The sequence below is a fragment of the Equus przewalskii genome, chromosome 22 (assembly GCF_037783145.1).
Source record: "Equus przewalskii isolate Varuska chromosome 22, EquPr2, whole genome shotgun sequence".
In the NCBI taxonomy this organism is placed as follows: Eukaryota; Metazoa; Chordata; class Mammalia; order Perissodactyla; family Equidae; genus Equus; species Equus przewalskii.
The window spans coordinates 10,845,373-10,866,390 of record NC_091852.1 but is presented as its reverse complement, the minus strand read 5'-3'; the positions used below and the strand labels follow the sequence as shown (position 1 = coordinate 10,866,390).

Here is a 21,018-nt window from a genome sequence, read left to right as displayed (position 1 = left end):
GGTACCAAATGGTCTCTCTTGTGGACATATTTAATAAAAACCCATAATAAAAGCATTTGAATCTTGTTCTATATAAAGCCAAGCAGTGGAGGCAGTGTGTGTTTGGGGGGGGGGGGGGGGGCGGGGGGTGTCTCCATGAATGAAATTTCCCAGAATATCATAGTCTTTTCTAAAAGTAGTAGTGCATTGGACTAGACCTTACACTGTGAATGATGGCTCATTCACACTACTTTACAAGGATTTCTATTAAAGGAAGTCATGTGATTTACCAGAATTGTTCCAGGCTACATAATATTGAGGACGAGTTTTGAATTGAATTACAGCAGTGGGAGCCCACATACTAGCATTAAGATTATAGACCCTTACAGTTTTGACCGCTTTGTAAGACAACTAATCAATTTTTAACAAAATGTGTCTGCTTCCATTTCCTCCAAATCATATTCATTCTAGAAGTTCATTTCTTTGGAAGCATTAAAAACGGGGAAAGAAAAAGTGATCAAGCTTAGCAGAAGATCCTGAGTCAAAATCCATTCTATATGACCAATGCAACTCCCAAATTATAAAATAAAGCCTTTTTAGAGTTGCAAATGTTTGCATTTAGTGGGGAGAGGTTTAGAGATCATACCTTCTCTATCGATGGGACACCATATGGATGACATCAGACAGCTTCAAGGGACTAACCAAAGTTAACCAGATTGTGTGGATTGTGAGTTGAGCCCGAGTTCCAGTGAAAATAACCCTGGACTTTCATGAATTATTTTCTCATACTAAGCAGTATGGTATCTAGTTATATTTTCCTACATCTACCCCATTCCCACGCCACCCATTTAAGAAAGTAAATACATAGTTTTTCTCCTGTGACATCTGCCCTGCAGGCTGTTGTGATGGTCAGTGAGACCGGGAGCCTGTGGGAAGCCATGGTGAGAGCTGAATAGGTGTGAACCCTGCTGTGGTGGAAAGGAAAAGGACTAGAGCTTAAGCACCGTTGATGTTGATCATCTCTTTTGAACTGTGCTTCTCAAGCCTTCAGAGACTCAGAGGTGGGGGGCGGGAGGGAGGGAGGGAGCGGATTGCCTTCTCAGCAGCCACAGTAATCCTCAGGTTCAGCTTTTGTCCAGTGGCACCTGCAACACAGTCATCTCCCTGATTCACCCTCGACCCCCATTTCAGCAATAAAACATCTGCTTGAAAAGGAGTAAACCATGCAGATGAGTTGGGTAGTGCTTATATCACATACTTTAATTGAATACCCACTTGTAGAAAATAGGTTTTATATAGGCATGAAATAAGGAGGTAGGAGACACAAGTTCTGATCTCCTCTTCGGTACTTACAAACTGTGTACCCTCTGGCAAATAACTTCTTTCTGAACCTCAGTTGATTCATCTTTAAAGTGGGGATAATAATACCTTATTTGCTTAAAGGCAAGGGAATGGAAAGGCAGAAAAATCTCTTAAAGGTCCCTTCTAGATTCAAGGAAAGTAAAGATAACGTGTTTTTCTTGAGTAAGAAGGTCATTTTTACTAGTGTATTTCTTAAATATGATTATTGCTTACATAGGTGTGACTACTGAAGACAGGGGGTCCTCTACAGACCTTTATCATCCTCACACACTCATTTATCCCAAAGCACCACATTAGTGCCAGTGTGAGTAAGCCAAAAGGGGATTCCTATCTTAATAACATAGAGTTCTTTCAGAAGGAGAAAGACTCCCTGCCTCTGTAGCTACTGATGCTGAATCCAGGTCACCAGTCCATTCTCCAGTTGACTCCCTGGTGAGTTCTAGACAACCTTCCACACCCCACTGTGTCTGTGCCCCAAGCCCTGGGAGGGAAGAAAGGCCTCAGTCTTCCTTCTTGCCAGCAGATTCAATTAGGGACATCTCAAGAGATTCAAACAACGTAGCACTTCAATAAGGAGAGTTCTTTTCTTCCAGAAACCTCCTTAGTCCCTATGCAAATGTGTCCACCCTATTCCCAAGCCAAGACCCCCTCCTCAAAAAAAGCAGTGGGTGCCCACTTGCCCTTTATCCACTAAGTTAAGAAGGGACATACCAACACAAAGATAGCTTGGCAATCTCCACCACTAAACATAGAGGCAGCCGGCAAAGATAAGGCTCTGCCTCACCAGACAAGTTCAGAAATTTGGCATTCTTTGACATTGATGTCCTAATTTTTTTTTTTCCCTGAGGAAGATTCACCCTGAGCTAACATCTGTTGCCAATCTTCCTCTTGTTGCTTGAGGGGATTTGCCCTTAGCTAACATCTGTGCCAATCTTCCTCTATTTTGTATGTGGGTTGCTGCCACAGTGTGGCTGCTGACAAGTGGTGTAGGTCGGTACCCAGGAACGGAATCTGGGTGGCCGAAGTGGAGCATGCTGAACTTAACCACTAGGCCTCAGGGCCGGCCCCCTAAATTTTTGAAAATAAGGAGTATACTGTACAGTTATGTCCATCGTATCATAGATGGGAGGGTGCTAGCAAGTCATTTACTGAGCAAGTCAGTTGCTGATCTAGAAATGGATCTGCATGTCCTTGATTTTCTATTATCATTGCTGTTCTAGTTCTAAATTCAACGCAGAGCTTGACATTTCTGAACTGCATAGGTGGCCTCTCGGTAAATTTAAAGGAGCCCATCACTCATTAGCAGGGGTGAGGCCATAGCAGTGCCAAGTGGATGTGTGACGGGGAAGGGTGTACACCTCCATAATCGTCATCAGCTGCCTAAAATAAAAGTAACAGATATTCTTTAATATAGAAAAGAATGTTTTCTTAATCTTAGGCCAAGTGTGAATAAGGGCACTTAGGACCACTTTCACATTCGTAATGATCCTGTCACTCCCTGCTCAACAATCCTTCCTCTCCCCAACAATGGCTTTTAATTACACTCAGAATGGAAAATGAATGCCTTTATCAGGTGTAAGAAGTTCCACGTGATCTGGATCCACAGATGTGGCTGTGACCTGATCTTACACTATTTTTACCCTGGCACACACCAGTCTTTTAAAAATCCTCACATTCACCAACACTTCCGCAGATGGCACTTTTGCATCCACCTGAAATTTGCTTCTCAGTGATCTCTGCCATGGCTGGCTCTTTCTTGGCATTCAGGGTTCTGCTTAACTGTCACCTCTTCTAAGAAGCCTTCTATGACTTCCCTTCTGAACTAGTTCCACTACTCTAGTCCTGCCTATACCCCCTACCCTGCTTTATTTCTCTTCATGGCACATACCACCACCTTCGTATTATGCTGTTATTCGTTCAACTGTTTGTCTACCTCTCTCAGTCAGAATGTAAGCCCCAAGAGGGAAGAGATTTTGTTTACATAGTTTACGGTATCAGTCTGAGTCCAATTATGAGAAAAAGCATGCAGTAATTTGAACAAGGAAAGTTCAGTATAAAGAATTATTAACTATGACAGGAAATGAGAGTAAAGAGGGATTGGTGAGTAAGAGGTAAGGAGAACCTTAAAGAATACAGAAATAGCAGACGTAAGGAACAGCTACTACCCCTAGGGCTGAGATAGAGGACTCAAGAAAGAGCCTCCCCAAGACCCAAACACACCCTATGGCTGAAATCCAGCCCTTGCTCCAGAGGGCACAGCTGGAGTGGCTGGACTCTGCTGGAAACCTGCCTTCTGGAACTTGCCAGAAATCCACACTCCAGAACTTACCAGAAATCCATTCTCTGGGGTGCCAGGGAAAGCTTTTCAGGGAGATGTCTCATCAAGAGCACAGCTCCAGAAACACTGAAGGGGGGTCCCGGAGGAAGCTGCTGGCTGCTGGGTGCTGATTGCCACCTGTGCTGTAAGCACCTGCCCAGCTTGCACACCAGAACCAGGAAGCAAAACCCTTTCTTCTTGTACTGTCTCTCCAGCACCCTCTATCTACAATGCTTTGGTACCAGCTGGCAAAGGAACCTATTTAAAGGGCCCAGATCCATTTTCACAAAGCAAGCAAAGAGGATGATTTTGGAGCTGAGAAACAATAAATCAAAAATAGCTACATTTACTGTTAAATTCCCTCACCTGGCACATATTAGGTGTACAATAAATATTTGATGGAGGAATAAATGATTTATAACATATAACCTAAATGAAAACAATGTGCTTGCTTTGTATATATCACTTTAAGAGTGGAACCCCCAGGCCTGGCTTCCAACAGGAAGGATGCTGCTGAGCCTGTCCCACATGAAAATTGTAGAGCTCCCTACGGCAGGGTAGGAGTAAGACAAGCCCTCAAGTGACTTCACAGCTTGGCTCGACAGTTTGCAAGAAGTGCAATGAGTGAAGCGCAAGCAGACAGCAGAACAGACAAAAGCAGCCGTGAGCCCCACTCACTTTCTGTGTCTGGGCCCAGGCTGGGCCACCGGATGCTTCACTTGGCATCTTCCCGAGACATCATTGTGAATTATGTAGATCTGCCACATGGACAAAATGTGAAACATATCCAAGTGCTTGTATTTTAAAATGGTACTTAAAAAAATAAAGCAGCATCCTGATTTCTCTAGTCACTCTTCTGTTGACACAAACTGTCAAGAGAGTTTAGGAGAAAGGTCCCTGCTACAAGCTATTTGATATTTCTAACAAAGCAAAGTTTCCTCTTTGTCCACTGACCCTTTCAATAGCTCTTCAGGTTCTATTATTAGGATTCTTGTTCCTTATCCTGGGAAATAACCGCACAGAATTTCAATAAATATGGCCCAAATGATGCAGAGCTTTCTATATTGACACAACATGGTGCTCACTCATTAACGCCATCAACAATTGTTTACTGAGCATTAACTATGTGCCGGGCATCATTCTAGACATTTGGAGTGTGGCCGTGAACACAACCAAGTCCCTGTTCTCATGGAACTTACTAATGTTCTGGCTAGAACAGATAACATGGAACTTCCTACAGAGGCTCTGTGGGTGAGCTAACAAACTACTGAAAAGCTCTCATGGGAGTAAATAACCAACCCTAGAATAAAACATGGTTGTTGCTAGAAATTGTCTCATTCAAGTCTTGGAGTTTTTGGTTCTTGGGAATGTTCCAAAACAGTGCTGACCAATGGAGATATGTGAGACACACAAAGTAATTTAACTTTTTCTAGTATCTGGGTTAAAAAAGTAAAAAAGAAACAAGCAAAATTAATTTTAGTAATATATTTTGTTTAACCAATTGTATTAAAAATATTAGAATTTCAACATGTAATCAGTGTAAATTATTGATGTATTTCCCTTTCCTTCTTTTGTACTAACTCTTCAAAATCCGGTGCATACCCATACTTACAGGGAATCTCATTTTGGACTGGCCGAGTTTCAGGTGCCCAGTAGCCATGTGTGGCTGGGTATTGTACAGAGGAGGTTCAGATACCCGCCCAAAGAGTCCTCCATCCTCTTATTTTGGGGATGGAGGAGAGTATATTTGCTGAATTGAAACATTCTGTCAACTCTAATTCTAGGATTTTAGTAAAGAATTTGAGGAAGGTGAAGACCACCACAGCCTTCCTTGGCACCAGCCCTCCACAGTGCCCAGTACAGAAAGAGGCCCACAGAATGAGCTAGGTTGGACATTAAGCCATTGTTTCATTCGTCCACCGAGGCAAGGGATATTATAAAGAAGAATGGTTTTCCACTCATGCTGAACCATCTCCGCCAACTAGTAGGAAACTAGAGCAGGCAAAGGACACACAGAAATGAACGTCCAAAACCCAGACTTTTAAATTAGCCAACACTCCGCTAGACCTTTTCAGAATTCCTCCCCACCCCCAAAGATTAGAGGTTCATTAGGAAAGGCTGTGAGCGAGCGCACGGCCTCCCCTTGAGCTAGGGAGCTGCACCCAACCGGATGAGAACTAAGGGTGCAAGCGCTGCTTGCCCCAGTTCGCCCCTTCTGGCCACCGAGTCGGCCCCCACCTCCTTGGCCCCTTCCCTAGAGATGCCTCTCCCCGTCGTGCCCCTGCCTCCCCTCCCCACTTTCCCAGCCCTTGTCCCTGCGGTGGCCAACCCGCTCGCTATCTTTCGGGGCCCTCGGGGCCCCCTGACCGTTTCAACCGCGACAAACTAGACCTGCTCCTCCAAAGACTGGGGAAAAAAGAGGGGCAGTCTTCTTCCTACTGATCCGGGGGAGGGAGCATCTCGGGGCGCGTAGGGGCGTTTTCTCCCCAGTGCCTGGGGCTGGCACTCAGTTGACACTACTTTAGTGCAGACCGACTGGCGGTCTGCGGCTGGGCCCCTCGGCAAAATTTTTTGGGGAATCAGGCGACCCCTACCTCCGGGGCCCCAGGTCTCACCCCAAGACTCGACGGTTACGCCCCCGCGACCCCCGGACGGAGCGTCTTGGGGAGCTTCCTTGCAGAGTCGCTTGGAGGCGGCCCCGCCTCGGGGTTAAACGATAATCACAGCCCCCTCGGGGCTGGGAGAGGCGTCCTCCCCACCCGCGTCCCCGGCCCCCCTCCCACCGGGTCAGCGTCTAGGAGCTCCGTCTCTGGCTCTAAACAAGAATAGGGGCCGGAGTCTGCGTTCACACGGAAAATTATGCTGGCTCCAGCGGCGCGTAAAATTGATGTGAACCGAACGAAGTGGGACCGGCGTGATCCTCCCTCTCTTGTCTCAACAGGGGTTTCGGCGCGTTACACAAGGCCGAGCTTGTCTCTTTAAGGAGACATTGGACCCTAATTAGTCCGCATTCCTGGCGCGGCCGCGGAGCTAGGGGCCGAGGGTGTTTGGGTTTGAGGGGGGCGGGTGGGAGGACGAGACTCGGAAAGAGATCTTCTGACCAGCCTCCATTCTCACCGCCCCCTCCACCCTCTTTATTTTGCCGCCACCACCGCCACCAACACCCAGTTCTGAAGATGCAGCCAGGGCAGCAGCAACAGCAGCAGCAGCCACCGCTTCTCGCAGTCCCACGTTACTTTGATTGACAGCTGAACAAATGTTTCCCCGGTTCGAACGCTCGCGCTAAGGAACGTCAGCCAAGGCAAAGCTCCGCCTTGGGCGGGCCATCTCCGCCCCGCCTTCGCTAACCCCATCCCTTTCCGTTCATTGGTCCGAGCTACGGACGACGCCTGGCCCCCACGTGGGATCCAGCCCGGCCGGCTCCTCCCCGCTGGCTCGCCATTTGTCAGCAGTGAAATGATGGGCAGTAACACAGAACGGCGATTAATGTTCAGCCATCTCTGATTGGTTGCTGGAGACGCCTGCCGCGCCGGGGGTGGGCGGGGCGCTTGGAGAGCGCCCCAGAGCGGTCGCGTGGCCGGCCGGTGGTTGTAGTCAATCTGGCCGAATCCTCAGCCGCGGTCGCCGGGGGCGGACTACATCTCCCGGGATGCTCCGCGGGCCCTCCACGGACGGTTGTGAATATGTATCAGAATGTTAATGATTAGCTGCTGCTAAATTTGGTCAAAGAAGTCACCTACACAGAGCGTGTTGTTAGAGCTGTTCCGAGCGGGTGTTTGGGCTGTTGGCTGCTTTCTTCCCCCTCTCACACACTTGTATATTATTTTGAGGTGGTGTTCGCAGAGTTTGAAAGGAGAGAGAATAAAAAAAAAAGCCGCAAGCGTTTCACTCTCCTTTATTTTTATAATCCCCTTCAATTTGGGGTTAAAAAAAAGACAAGAAAACAGGAAGGAAGAAAATAAGGAAATGAGATGTGGTAAAAGAAGCTAAAAGGTGCCTTTTTAAAAGATCGTTGCTGTGAAGTGAAAAAAAATCTCCAGAGAAACCAAAAAGCACCGCCGAGACCTCTTCCGAACCAAAGGAGTTTGTGTTTGCTTTTAGGAAAGAAGAGAGCGATCATTCATTCGGAGGAATAACAACCAATTAAAAGACAAATAAAAAAAAAGTTTGGAGTGGGACGCCGAGCGGCGGGCGAGCGGGCGGCGCTGCCGGCGGGCGCGGGGCGCGGAGCTCGCACTTGCCCGGCCGGGGCAGCGGCGGGCGCACCTCGGCGGAGCGAACGGCGGAGCGTTGCCGCGGGAGACGCGCGCCGGACAATGCCCGCGGCGGGCCAGTGACGCCCGCGGGGAATGCGGAGCGGCCCGGCCGCCGGCACCCAGCCGCCGCCGCCGCCGCCGCCGCCGCCGCGCGTTCCTGCCGCCCGCGTCACGCGAGACCCGGCGGGGGCCGGGACCGCCCGAGCCGCCCTCGGACCCAGCCGGCCGCCTCCGCCGCCGCCTCCTCCTCGGGGCCATTAAAGCCAATGAGCCGCGCGCCTCTGCCCAGCGCAGCCAACTAAATCGGTTTGGATGATTCGCGACCTGAGCAAGATGTACCCGCAGACCAGACACCCGGTGAGTGCGGGCGCCGGGGGAGTCCCCGCGTCGCCCCCTGCGCGCCGACTTGTGTCTCGGGCCGGAGGGGCGTGGAGGGCGGCCCGGAGCCCGCGCCCCGCTCGGGGAGCCGCCGCCCCCCGCCCCCCGGCGCGGGGGCACTCTCGGCGAGGGGGGGGGGGGCGCCGAGGCGATTGAGTTGTAGCCATTTTCTTATTGTTGTCTTTGAAGCCCCTGGAAGCCGCGCCGAGCCGTTGGCCGTCCCCGCGCCGCCCCTCGTCGCGGGGGGGCGGCGAGCGATGGAGGAGGCGCGACTCCGCGCCCGGGCGGGGAGGGCGCCCTCGGCGGCGGCGCGGCGGGGCCGGCGGCGGCTCCGGAGTGCGGGGCGCTGGCCCCTCGCGCCGCGGGCCCCGGGGAAGAGCGAGCGAGCCAGTCCGCCGGCCGGCCGCCGAGGGTGGCGGCCCCGTGCCCCCTCCCCCGACGCGACCGCGGCCCGACGCCATGGCGCGGGTCCCCCCGACGGGCCAGTTTCGATTCCGGGTGGGGAGGCAGTGGGCGCGGGGCGCCCGCCGTCGGCGAGGCGGGGGGCGGGGGCGGGAGCCTGCGGGGTCCGGGGCGGGCAGGGGGGCGCGGGGGCCCGGGGCACCCCGAGCCGAGCCCTGCGGGGCCGTGCGCCGAGGGGGGCGGGCGGAGAGTTTCCTCGCTCCTCGTGCCTGCGCGACGAGCCCCCCGCCCGCGCCGCGCGCTGTTTTCTCCATCTCGCTGCCTCGCCTGTGATGTGGGCTAATTAAATATTTTATTGTTGTTCTTTAGGCACCGCATCAGCCTGCTCAACCCTTTAAATTTACAATTTCCGAGTCCTGTGATCGGATTAAGGAAGAGTTTCAGTTTTTACAGGCTCAGTACCACAGGTAACGATATTGACTTAAGCTGATCCTCCTGTTTGCCTAGCTCTTGTCTTCCCTACACACACACACACACACACACACACACACACCCCCCACCCCCCCCCCCCGCTTTTTTTTTTTTTTTGGCCTCCACAAAGGTGTTATTATCATTTTTCCTTGTGGGCAGAAAGGGCAAGTCACGGCCTCTCTTTCTTAGGCAGGTGTAAAGAAATTAAGCATCTCTCCTTTCTCCCATAAATAATAATAAAAAATAAAAGGAGGCAGAACAATCGAAACTGGGGGGACTTGGAAAACGCTGAGGCCAAACTTTCGGTATTGATTTATTGAGGCCAGGAGAATGGGAGGCTGGGAAGATTCTGGGGCCTTTTGCCTTCCTTGCTTCTTTATTACTCCGGGCTTGATTCCTTCTCACTTCTTTCTGCCGTTCCACCGAAATACCAAGAGCCGAGAGCCCTGAGAAGTCGCAAGTGAGCGGTTTCATTACTTTTATGCTGCAAAAAAATGTTTTGGTCTCTGAGACTGTCATTAGAGTGCCTTTGAAATATTTTTCTTTCACTAGCTTTTTAATGACGTGTAATTCGTATTTCGTAAATGCGAGAACCGAAACAAGCCACTGAACTCGATCCACACTTTGCCCCTGGGTGGTGGTATTCAACTTGTCTCTGTTTTGGAGGGAAAAAATAAGACATCATTCATAAGACACGCTTGATTCATGTTTTCATTAATCTCTTCGTGGAACATTAAAGAAAAAAACCTCCCTTTTGACATTGTGGGGGACTTACTTGTGCTTGGATATGTAGACATTGATGTTTATTTCCTTGTTCTTGTTTTGTTAAGTGAATTTAGTGAATATTCACTTCAGGATGAGGTTCCGGAGTTAAATTGGCTACAGGGATTTTTTTTTTCTTAAAACAAACAAACAAAAGCCCCACATTTGATCCTTGTTGAAAGGGCAAGTCCGGGCTGGTTCCAATCACCCCTTCCTCTCCCGCCTCTCTTTCAATAATGAGGGTGGTATTTAAGATAGTTGATTTGGCATTCTGCAGGTGATGATTTAGAGGAGGGAATGTGTATTTACGTTTGAAGGAGGTAAGTCGAGATCTGCGTGGTACTTAGATTTCCTTCTGTCTTGGACAGCCTGAAGCTGGAATGTGAGAAACTGGCCAGTGAGAAGACAGAGATGCAGCGGCATTATGTCATGGTAAGAAAACTGTGTCACAGATTCAAAGTGCCTGTTAGGTTGGGATACCAAAAGCAAGAATACGCTCAGATGGCTGGAGGCTGCAGGATGGATCACAGTTGCAGTGCCAGTGCAGTTGAGCTTGTGGGAATATGACCATTAGCAACCTGTAATTCCAGGTTGTTATAACTTGCCTTTGACAACCAGCTTTGATTGGAATTTTCAGAAAGTTCAGCTGCATGGGGTATAATTTTCTGTGCTTTGTTTTTACAGGTTGGAAAAAAAACAAACCTCATTTATGTTTTGTTTAGAGTCACAAGCAAAATGTTTTTGTGTTAATGGTTTTCTTTGTTGTTTTATTGCTCTTGCTCTGAACAATTTTAACCAGACAGTTTTTCTGTAAACTGTTACAATTTTAATGTGTTTTACTTCTTTTAAAGAATGATAGATAAGAAAAGACACCAGACAACCCTTCAGATTTTCCCCCAGTCTTTATGTTACTAGTGTGTGCGTATTGCGTGTGTTTTCAATTTCTATAGTGTTAGGTTGGTTTGAGGAGTGTTGTAGTGTCGTGTATAACCGATTTGTTCTGCCAGAATTTCTATAATGCCAGTTATACTACATGTTCAAAAAAATCGGATCTGCTTTTTCAGAAGTATTACCAAGCATATTTTTATGCTTGTTCATAAAGGCTCCAGAGTAACTCATTCATTTCCCATCGAGCCTTTTCCTTTGAATGTATGAATATAAGCAGTACACTACAAATGAGAAACTGAACTCTGAAGTAGCATCACCTTTTTGAACAGTTCTTTCAAAGCATCAGCATTTGCCTGACATGTTTTTGCCATTAACTTGCTCGCTGTGCCTAGGAAAGTCCATATGGTACCAAATTTTCATCAGACCTTTTTGATTCATCTGCCACTGATGTATAAAGACAACTGAAGATGTTAAGAATGCTATGTTTGAACTTGATTTTATTAGTTTCGTGAGTTAAGTCTCTTAGAGTCTGTCTTAAGGTGCTTCTAGTTTATTAGGCTGAAGACAGCGGTAGAATGTTGCTTCTGATTTAGCAGCATAGGTATTACAGATATTTTGATATGGGTGAGGCTTTTATGTCTGTATTAAACATATTTGGGGGATTTTGAACAAACCAGGGAGATTGATGAAAGCCACGAAGTTAATTACTTTTCCTTCTTTGACAGTATTATGAGATGTCCTATGGGTTGAATATAGAAATGCACAAGCAGGTAAGTTATTATTTCTTTATAACCATTTTAAATGACAATAGTACCGTGCACTTTAGAAAGAAGATTGTATATTTTGCAATTTTATTCTGCACATTTTTGTGGCTACCTGTATTTTCAAGGACTGTGTACTGGAGAGAATGCTGTTTTTTCAGGTGTGGATCCCCATCTTTTTTGCATATTCTAATTTTTTTCATTTAAAAATGTGATTTAAAATGTCTGAATGCATATTAAACTTTGTACACTTTCAAAAGCAGGATGCTCAATTTTAAAATATGTCTCGTTTTTCTTTTGAAAGAGTTAATTTGTGTTATTTCGGGCATCGAAAACTTGTTTAATGAAAGAGCTTTTCTTGGAAAATATGAGAAAGTAAAATTGTAAATTCTGTGGAGCCTCCGTTGGCTCAGTGTGAAAGAAAGGATAGAGGGTGAACTGGGAAGATCAAAATGAAATCTGTGGAGCTACAAAAGCAATTGATGTAAAATCCTTGTACTGGTCCCCTGAGGCTATTTAGTTGGGTCTTACCAGGAACTGTAACTGTTCCTTCCAAAATTTGTACAGAGTAAATGAGCCTGATAGGAGGATGTGATAAGGTTCAACACTGGGTCTTGAAATCTAGCAATTAGTTCAGCCAAAAAAAAAAAAAGCAAAGAAAAAAAGATAATGATTAGTCAGAAAGCATTGAGAGGTATGACTCAGACAGCCTTTTTTTGCAAGAGGCTGAATAAAATGGTTTGATTTAAGTTTTCTAGCTGGAAAAATAGCATATATATAAAAAATATTGTTTGGCAATAATAATTCCTCTAGGAGGCATTTCTTTTTAGTGATCTTCAGGTCTCTTTCATCAACCATTTCAGAAAAGGTGTGCACGTGTTTACCTGCTGCGAAAAGATGAGGGAGAACAATGTTTTTCATCTCTTATTTATACTTGTGGTGAATGTCATTACTTTCTAAGTTTAAAAAATATGAAATGATCACATATTATTAGGTTTTTACGACTTATGGATTCCTTTTTGCATATAGTTAATTACACGTTGATAGTAGATCTTTAAAAGATGACTGACAATAAAAGCAATCGGAGAGGTAGTGTTTGAAAACAAAAAGGTGGAAAAAATGAGTCATTACTTATACTGAGGACTTTTTATTTTAGATACTTCTTATTACTTCATATGCTGTTTGGTTATGTCAGTGTTAACGTTATCATATAGTTTGCTGTGTGTTAAAATTCTTATTTTGGTGTCTTTGCCGTTTCTGTTTAGATTAGTAATGTAAGTATCTTTTGCTTAAACACAGTCCGTCAAACTTACGGATAGACTGCCCTTCGCTGTACCTTACAGGAATAAATTACACAAGAGATATTGTTTGTTAATTATCCTCATTACATGTCATTTTAGATCTGGATCTTGTACAAGTCTTTTTTTTTTTGTCCTCACCCAACCACTCAAGATTAGTGTCTTTTTAAAGATTGGACCAGATGATTAATGCCCCCTTATTTCTCCTCCTGTATCTTGTTTACCCTAACCACTTAGTTTCCAGATCTCTTTATACCATTTATAGTTCTGAGAGGCACAGAGCTTGTATTTGGCTGTATGTATTTCTTTGGTGGGGGTGGAGGGAGGTGTGCTCTGTGAGATTCCTTAATTTTACACATTTTATACCTTTGTAATTCTGTCGTCTTCTTGTCCAGCTGGCTTCAAATGCCATCCATTTAAAATTGAGAATGGAGTACATTTTCCCTTTTTTCCTCTTGCTTTTAAATTCAATCATATCAAGAATCCTGAGGGCAGTTTATCACATTATGAAATACAGACAGCCCTGCAAACCACCTACTTATTATATTTTCTTTCTTTCCCCCCTTAAGCACAGAGGCATATCTGTCTTTATTTGTTTTCCTAGGCAGACAGCCTTGGTTCCTCTTGGCCTCTCTTCCAGATGCACTCGCTGGATACCCTCGTAATGGAAAGCAGCAATAACGCAGGGAAGTTGCCCTGCGGTGTAATTGGGCCTAGTTCTCAAGATCGGGTTAGGCTTATTCACTTATTAGATTTGTGTCTCCAAGGGTTCAAGAGTAGGAGTCCCCGGAGTCCTTGGAAGTACCCTAGTAATTGGTGGCCCTGATATTTGAAACCTTTGTGTATTTTTTGGTTAAAGCTCCTGTTCTTCTTGGCTGCTGCCAGCCACAGAGTATTTATTTTCAGAGAAATTTTTCATTGGAACAGAAGATGACGGCTGTGATGGAGTCATGACTCTGTGACTTAGCAAACTGGTAAAAGGATAATAGCACAGAGCAGTGACAAAACAGGATGGGGGGGGTCGGTATTATGGCTCCTCCCCTTTCTGTATGTTGCTCATCATCAGTCACCCTGTGTTGATCCTGATAGAGAACTATAAAGTGAAACCTATGGGGAATTTGTCATTCTGAAATGAAAGCTAATGTAATTAGTACCAATTAAAGTACATTTAGTAAATTGGATTTAATCTTAATTAAGCCTGCATAATGTTGCCAATTTTTAACAATTATGTTTGAGAACATAATTAATTTAAATTTTGGTAACTGAGTAAATAACATTAGACTGGTAGAATTAGTTGATTTTTTTTTTTAAAGGGGAACTCGGTGACATGACATGGAATTAGAGCATAAAATATGTATCTAATTTCTGGTAATCTTTAGTAGGATCGATAGACTGAGCAGATGAAGCTGGGGAGAAAAACCAGGGAAGTTAGAGTGGAATGTTCTAGGCTATAATATGATAATGCTTCACTGCTGTCTTAAGTTCTAGCTTGAAAGTGAAGATGACAAATGGGACATGGTTAGAAATGGCACATGTTTTATTGTGATGTCTTCATAATGGAATTTTTTAAAATGAAAGAACATTGGCTTTTATTCTCTAAGGATTTCCCTAAGTGGGAGGTTTTGGTTTTTATTTGGATGAGACAGTTGGCCCTCGGGGCAGTTGTTACTTTTTTTGCTGATTGTTCCTCTTTATAGATACAGTGTGGCTCCTAAATGGGTCAGTGACCATGGGCGGGGCAGGGTGATGCCTGCAGTTGATAACATTGCTAAACGCTGTTCGTTCCCATCCTTCACCTGGAATGCTGTAATTAGGGAAGACCGCCCTGATTTAATCTGACAGCAGCAGTTACTACTTTAAAAAGTGAATGTTGCATGTAGATTAGGAACAGTAGGTAAGTGAATTCAGCCTCTAGAACAGACCACATTTTGAGAACATCTCATGACTTCCTCCTAGTGAATGTTCTATAATCTGAAGGTTCTTCTAAGAAACTTTAGCTTAGAATTGGGACTTTAGAGACTAGAAAATTGTAGAAATCTGCAATACTTAGAACCTAAGAGAAGTGAGTGCTGCACATTTGTATATATGTTTGTGTGTTCCTCTGTGTATATGTGCATGCATATGTGTGTATGCATGTATATGTGTGTGTATATAGAATTACTGTTTTTTTAGAATCAGGGCAAGAAAACTCCTGTTTGACTCCAAGCCGTGTAAATTTTCTTATGAGACTTAGGCCACAACCATTTGAGTGCTGCTAAAATATTAATTGAATAGAAATGAAAGGGCCTTGCCAGCTGATAGGATATCATAATCATAGCCTCTCTGGTCGATGGTAAATGATGATAAATGACATTAGGAACCTTTTAGCAAACTGTAATAACTACAAGGAGGGAAGCAGTATGGATTTGCATTATATCTGATACCCTCTAGTACCAAGTGGATTGCCAATACTGCTTGTTTAGCATTTTCTAAGGGCAATAGGATATTGATTTCTGACTTACAAGGAACAGCTCTATTTTCACCATTGAAAAGTATTGCAGGTTGTTAAGAAGAAATTGACTTGAAGAGGCCGACTGCTGCCCATCATGGAGCAAATAAAGCAAAACTGCCGAAGCATGGTGGAGCAGAGAGACGGGCCCTCAGCAATTTGTTGCTATTAATTTACCATGCTCGACAGCAAATCAATCGGCATCTACTTCATCTGCTGGAGAAAATGCTGTCCAGGGCAGATAAAAGGCTCGGCATGGTACAGAGAATAGACTGGATTGGCCAAAAGAAGGCTGCAGTTAATGTGTAAATAAGTGAAATCAAGGCCACAGTTGCAGAAGAAGCTGTTGTTAATTAGGTTGGTGCTTTTTCATGAACTATTTTAGAAAGCAGCCGTGGATTTGGAGAGTCAAAAGAGATTTATTGAGGTTGAAGTAATAGATGACTGGCATGACATTCCAGCCTTGAGTGTGCTTGATTCTAGGGTGCAGTAAATTTATTTGGGGACAGTGCTTGCAGTGGAAGTCAATGTGTATAAAATTCTGTTTAGATTTCCCAGAAGAAAACTTGTTTTGGGGGCATTACTAATTTCTTGCAAATCTCCTCTCTTAGGTTGTATGTGCTTAGATTTGGAGGAGTAGGTGCAGGAGTAGGTATTTGAGAATGTAGGCAGAAGTGTGTCTGTTGTATTTTTACAGTGATTATTTTTTCCAGAAATGGATGTGATTGAGTTCTTGTATAATAATGAAAGTGAACTGTTACCAAGGGTTGGGGGTTTGAGCTGAAAATGACTAATAAACCAATGAAAATTATGCATATGGAACTTTCTTTTGCTGTATAAACATTAGGAAATAGTAATGTAGAGGGGCTGAACAGTGGGTGGGCACTACTGGACTGGAAAATCTCAGAGAGGGGTTACAAGTGGAATTTTGATGACTGTGCAAAAAAATTCCAGATACAATTAGGAGACCATGTGTGTGTGTTGGTGGGGGTGTTTCTTATGTTTTGTGTTTTTTATTAGGGTTTAAAGCCACCTTTTCTAACTTAAGATTACTTGTTCTTTGATAATATTCTGCAATTAATGTTAATCCAGTGGAGGTTATTGGTGGTGTTTTTGTCCTCTGCCTCTCTGATTTGGACATTTTGGGGTGGGACAGCAACTTCAGTCCCATTTACTAAATCTAGATATATATAGACTTTAAATTATGTTTTGTCCCAAACTGGGAGAGGACCTAGCATTAGGACATTTGATACCAAGTGGCAGTGCCTTGGTCGGGGACCTAGGGTGCTGTCGTTTTACGTGTCACAGGACCTTCAAGAGAAGCGGATCTGTCAAGGTGGGTGCATAATTAGGAGTGTTTTCTGGATAGCTTGGGTTTCTCCTTTTTCTCTTCTTGCGTGTTTGGTTCTTAATTTTCTCTTTCTTGAAGTTTCAAAATATCTGAAGATTTTTCACCTAAAGCGGTGATTGTTGAGCGAAATTGGAATCTCCTTTGAATGAGAGTGCATGTTTATTGTATATCTAGCATGTGCTTACCACTGACCTGGGCACATTGCCAAAATTCTTCAGTTCTCACAATGATTCTAAGAAAGGGATTATATCCAATCAAAGGATGATTGAACAGGGTCAGATCTGCACAAGGTGATACAGTTATTAGCTAGTGGATTCAGGACTGCAGATGAATTTACCTGGGAGGATGTCTCCTGGGAGATGGGGCTCCCCTGGTTGGAGGTTCAGGCCCCAGCTCATTGCTGGAATGGAGAGCCCCTGGGAGGCCGGGATAGTCCTTGGGTTTGTCCTTGAGTCACTGAACTTGAGGCTCATACCCCAAACTCCTGGAGTGTCAAGGCATTCTCTGCAGCTCTGCCTGGAGTTGAGGCGGGAAGGCTTGGCCTGGGCTCTCCATCCACACTGCCCTCAGTGGGTGAGAGGGCCAGGATCCCTTTCTCTTGGAGTCTCCCACAGGGGAGGAGAGCTGCTTGCTTATCAAGATTGAGTTTGCTTCCTCCCTGGGCAACCTATTTCTCATTTGTTTACAAACTTGCTCTTCCATTTAACTTTTATCTTTTCCTTGTGGCTTCTAAAACTATGCCTGAAGACAAGGGGCTGTTTGTTAATCATCGTCCTGTGGGTTTTTGAAGGGGGAAGCTGGGAGGGGAAAATGTGATGTTTTGTGGCCTCTTTGTAGTTCAGAAAGAGGTTCTTAGATGCAGGAAATCACACGCAACTCAAACTTGTAAATGAAGGCAAATGTTTTGCTTTTACTGTAAAAGATTTTCTTTGCAGCATTCGAACAAAGGGATATTTCCTTCTCACTGCCCCTAATCCCTACTGAATATTGTTTATTTTTATTTTTTGTTTTCTGGGCAAGGTTCTGTGTATCCTAAATAATAAACTTCAAGCTGGGTTGGACTGATGGACTGACGAATAAGATGTGCCTTTGTGGGTGCTGGTGCAGACCCAGTGAGGTTGAGGTGGTGCAGGCACCAGCTCATTGTTCTCACATCCTTCATTTTGTCTTCCTTTCCTAGAATTTTACCTTCTTTTTTTTTTGCGCTATAGAAGAGGGAAAGTCAATTGAGAATTAAATGTTTAAAATGTGCACTTAGAATTTGTTTGTTTTTAATAAGAGCGTTTTTATTGCCTTTCTTGTGACTGGATAGCTGGCTTATCGCTTCAGGACAGCAATAATATATTTGATGGCTGTGGAGTGAGTGAAAGGGATGTGATTTTTGGAAGGTACTTTCCCTCAATCCCACCCTACACCTCCTCTTAAAAAACTCCAGCAATGGTGGCAGATCCAGTGGTCTTGTGGCTAAGTTATCCTCAGTTTTGTGAGCTGGGCTGTTGGAGAGAAGCAGGAGGCAGCACACTGACGTGTGGGCAACTGAGTATTTACGCGGATGGTGACAGTTTGCAAGGCTTAGGACTTGTTCAGAGTAAGTGCACTGCAGACGGAGTTGATGAAATTGTTGCTCTCCTTTAAGGGGGGAGGGCCTCAGAAGTTTTAGTCAAAAGTGAACATAAGGGTTGTTGTGACTTTGCCTTAGTAACAGCTGTCAGTGGAAGTTGCTTTCTATCTGTACAGAGGGATTTAGCTGGCATTCATCAACACAAATCTATTTACCCTCTCTCTTTTCATTGGAATGGACCCAGCGTTTATGCCCAGCTCTTGCTGTTTCTCTACCACCAAGCCAGAACTTTCCTCAGAGCACTGCAGTGTGTAACCCATGCTACATCCAGGGGAACGAAGGGTAGGTGTGGATTTTCTTAGCTGGATCTTCAAAGAAGCAGAAGAGAAATACTTAGGACACCTCTTACTTAGGTACTTTATTCACTGGTGAGTGGGTCACTTTGTGATAATTATTGAGGATTTTGCCCACAAATACTTGGCAGTTTGTAATGTGAAGGGAGCTTCTTCGTTTCATGGAGAGAAAGGGTGGCTGCTCTCCTGTTTCAGGGCTTGGGCTCCATCCACCGGTCAGGTCCTGGCGGGCCTCGGACCCCTGCAGCCTCCTGGTGCTTGGAGCGGCGCAGGCAGTGAGAGCATGTGGGAAGGAAAATGGATGTTGACCTTCCGATTTCTTAGCAAGCTTATTTCACTTATTATTATTCTAATTAGGATTCTGTTTTTATTTTCTAACTGTGTATTCTGCTTCTCTAGATCTGTAGATTATTTTGGCTAAATAATTTGCGAATGCAAGGAACTACAACTGGAAAGAATAGTAATCGCAGAAATGATGAGCAGTAGTACTCTCTAACTCCCTTTCTTTACAGAGAGCTTAAGGCATTTTATATGTTCTCCTTAATCTTCCTGATGTTCCTGTAAAGCAAGTAGCAAGCTTGAATCCATGTATTTATTTAAATAGCTTTTGTCAGTGGAGTACTCGACAGTTTGCCAAGCAGTGTCATTCCCCTGGCCTCCTTGAACAGATGACACTGAGGCTTAAGGGCTTAAGAGACTGGCCCTGTGTCACAGTATGGGAGGATCAGCATGCGGGCGGGGAGGCCAGGGTTCATGCGGGTCAGTGACTGTGCCCAGGGCGGGGTGGGGGGGTGGGGGGGCGGGAATTGCTGGCAGAAAGGGTAATAGTAGGTTTCTTGAGTTCCCTTTCAGGGCTCCCTTCACTGACTGTGCTGTTTCCAAACAGCAAATTGTGAGCTGGTTTCTGTGATTTCTTGGCTGTATGCAACATGAGAAGATAGGGATGCTCCTGGCAGTCCACGAGGTGTTACAGTGTCATCTCTAGCTGGAGATTTGATCTGTGTGTTTGTGTGTGAGTGCAGAGCCTCCCTCTCCTCCCCTTTACCATTCCAGTGTCCGGGCCCTGCCTGAGGGAGACTGCGATCCGCAAATTAAAATGCAAAGCCTACATCCACTTTTAGCAAAGCGCCTAATAAAGCTGTCTGTTCCCGCATTCCTGAACTGTACCATACGAACACTAGGCTAGATAGAAACTTGTTTCCTGCCAGTCTCCTCTCTCCCACTAGAACGTAAGCTCCGTGGGAACAGGGGCGTTTATTGCTGTTCTCTGCTGTGTCCCTGGTACTGAGAATGGTGCCTGCCACACAGTAGGTGCTCGTGAATGAGGGAATACTTGCATTCAGCCTGAGCTAGCCAAGAATATGTGTGATTTAATGTTTTTAAGGGCATATTTAGGTTGCAGGATAACAAATGCTGAGCCTCCACGCCCAGTTAGGCCTGTGGTGACTACCTGTTAAGTTTGTGGAAACGGGAAGTAAAAGCTGAGCTGGGTGCCTTTCAGGAGTGAGGAAGGATAGTTAAAGTAGAATATATGTATTTTAGCATGGTTAATCTGCCTTTTTAAAGATGAAAACATGAATCCTTCCTAACTGAATTTAAAATTCAGTTTGAACATCACTCCATCACTAGTCAGTGTGTCTCTGAAGAATTCTTTTACTATTTAAAGGTCTCTGTACATGTGGTTTGGGTGAGTGTGGGGAGATATTGATCTTAATTATACTGTGGTGTGTTTAGCTAACTTCCCTCAAAATCAGGAAAAATGCAAGCTTCTAGTTCTTTTCAAGAGACAAGGAACTTTGAAGATACCTTAGTTTTTTATTAGTGTAGATGGTAAAGTGTTGTTGAAAGTAATAATCATAACAGTAAGCCATTTTAGAGAGCTTATCGTGCAGGTGATATTTAGCTTATTCTTGCAACAACTTTATGAGATTGTAGTATTTTTATTTCCCATTTTGTGTATGAGGAGGCTGAGAGAGAAAGAGATTAAATAGCTTGTTGATATCAGCCAGCCAGTAACATATATCCTGGGTTTGACTCGATTTCAGATCACTGTTGATAGATGTTGCTGCCGTATTCCGAAAGCTGTTTGGAGCACTCTGCTACCAGCATGCTCTCCTTCCTCCCCGCAGCACTGGACTAAGTCAGGAGATTCAGGTTCCAGTTCTGACCTGGCCGTAACCAGCTCTGATATTGCTGAGTACCCTAACTTCACAGCACCCGACTTTCCTCAGCTTAAAACAAGAGTATAAGTGAAGGCTGGGACCGCTTTGAGCTCCTTTGGTCTAAAATGACTGTTTGGTTTTGGTTTGTTATTTCCTATGACCCAGTGAACAGAAATTGAGACTTACTATCACTTCTTTTTTAGTCTCAGAAAGTCCCTTTTAACACCTA

The 21,018-nt window shown here is 45.0% G+C and overlaps 1 protein-coding gene across 12 annotated transcripts in view; it reads left to right on the top strand.

The window, feature by feature from the left end:
- Nucleotides 1-8,021: 8,021 nt before the first annotated feature.
- TLE4 (TLE family member 4, transcriptional corepressor) overlaps nt 8,022-21,018 on the top strand; it is a 141,642-nt gene continuing 128,645 nt past the window's right edge. For 7 of the 12 annotated variants that reach the window (XM_070590709.1, XM_070590703.1, XM_070590702.1 and 4 more), the window contains exons 1-4: nt 8,022-8,271; nt 9,064-9,161; nt 10,296-10,359; nt 11,541-11,585. In XM_070590709.1, the coding sequence (XP_070446810.1) occupies nt 8,227-8,271; nt 9,064-9,161; nt 10,296-10,359; nt 11,541-11,585 (252 nt within the window). In that variant the 5' untranslated portion in view covers nt 8,022-8,226. Of the gene's footprint in view, nt 8,272-8,546; nt 8,791-9,063; nt 9,162-10,295; nt 10,360-11,540; nt 11,586-21,018 lie in introns of those variants that run through there. The other 5 variants (XM_070590704.1, XM_070590708.1, XM_070590707.1 and 2 more) reach the window with 2 other exon arrangements.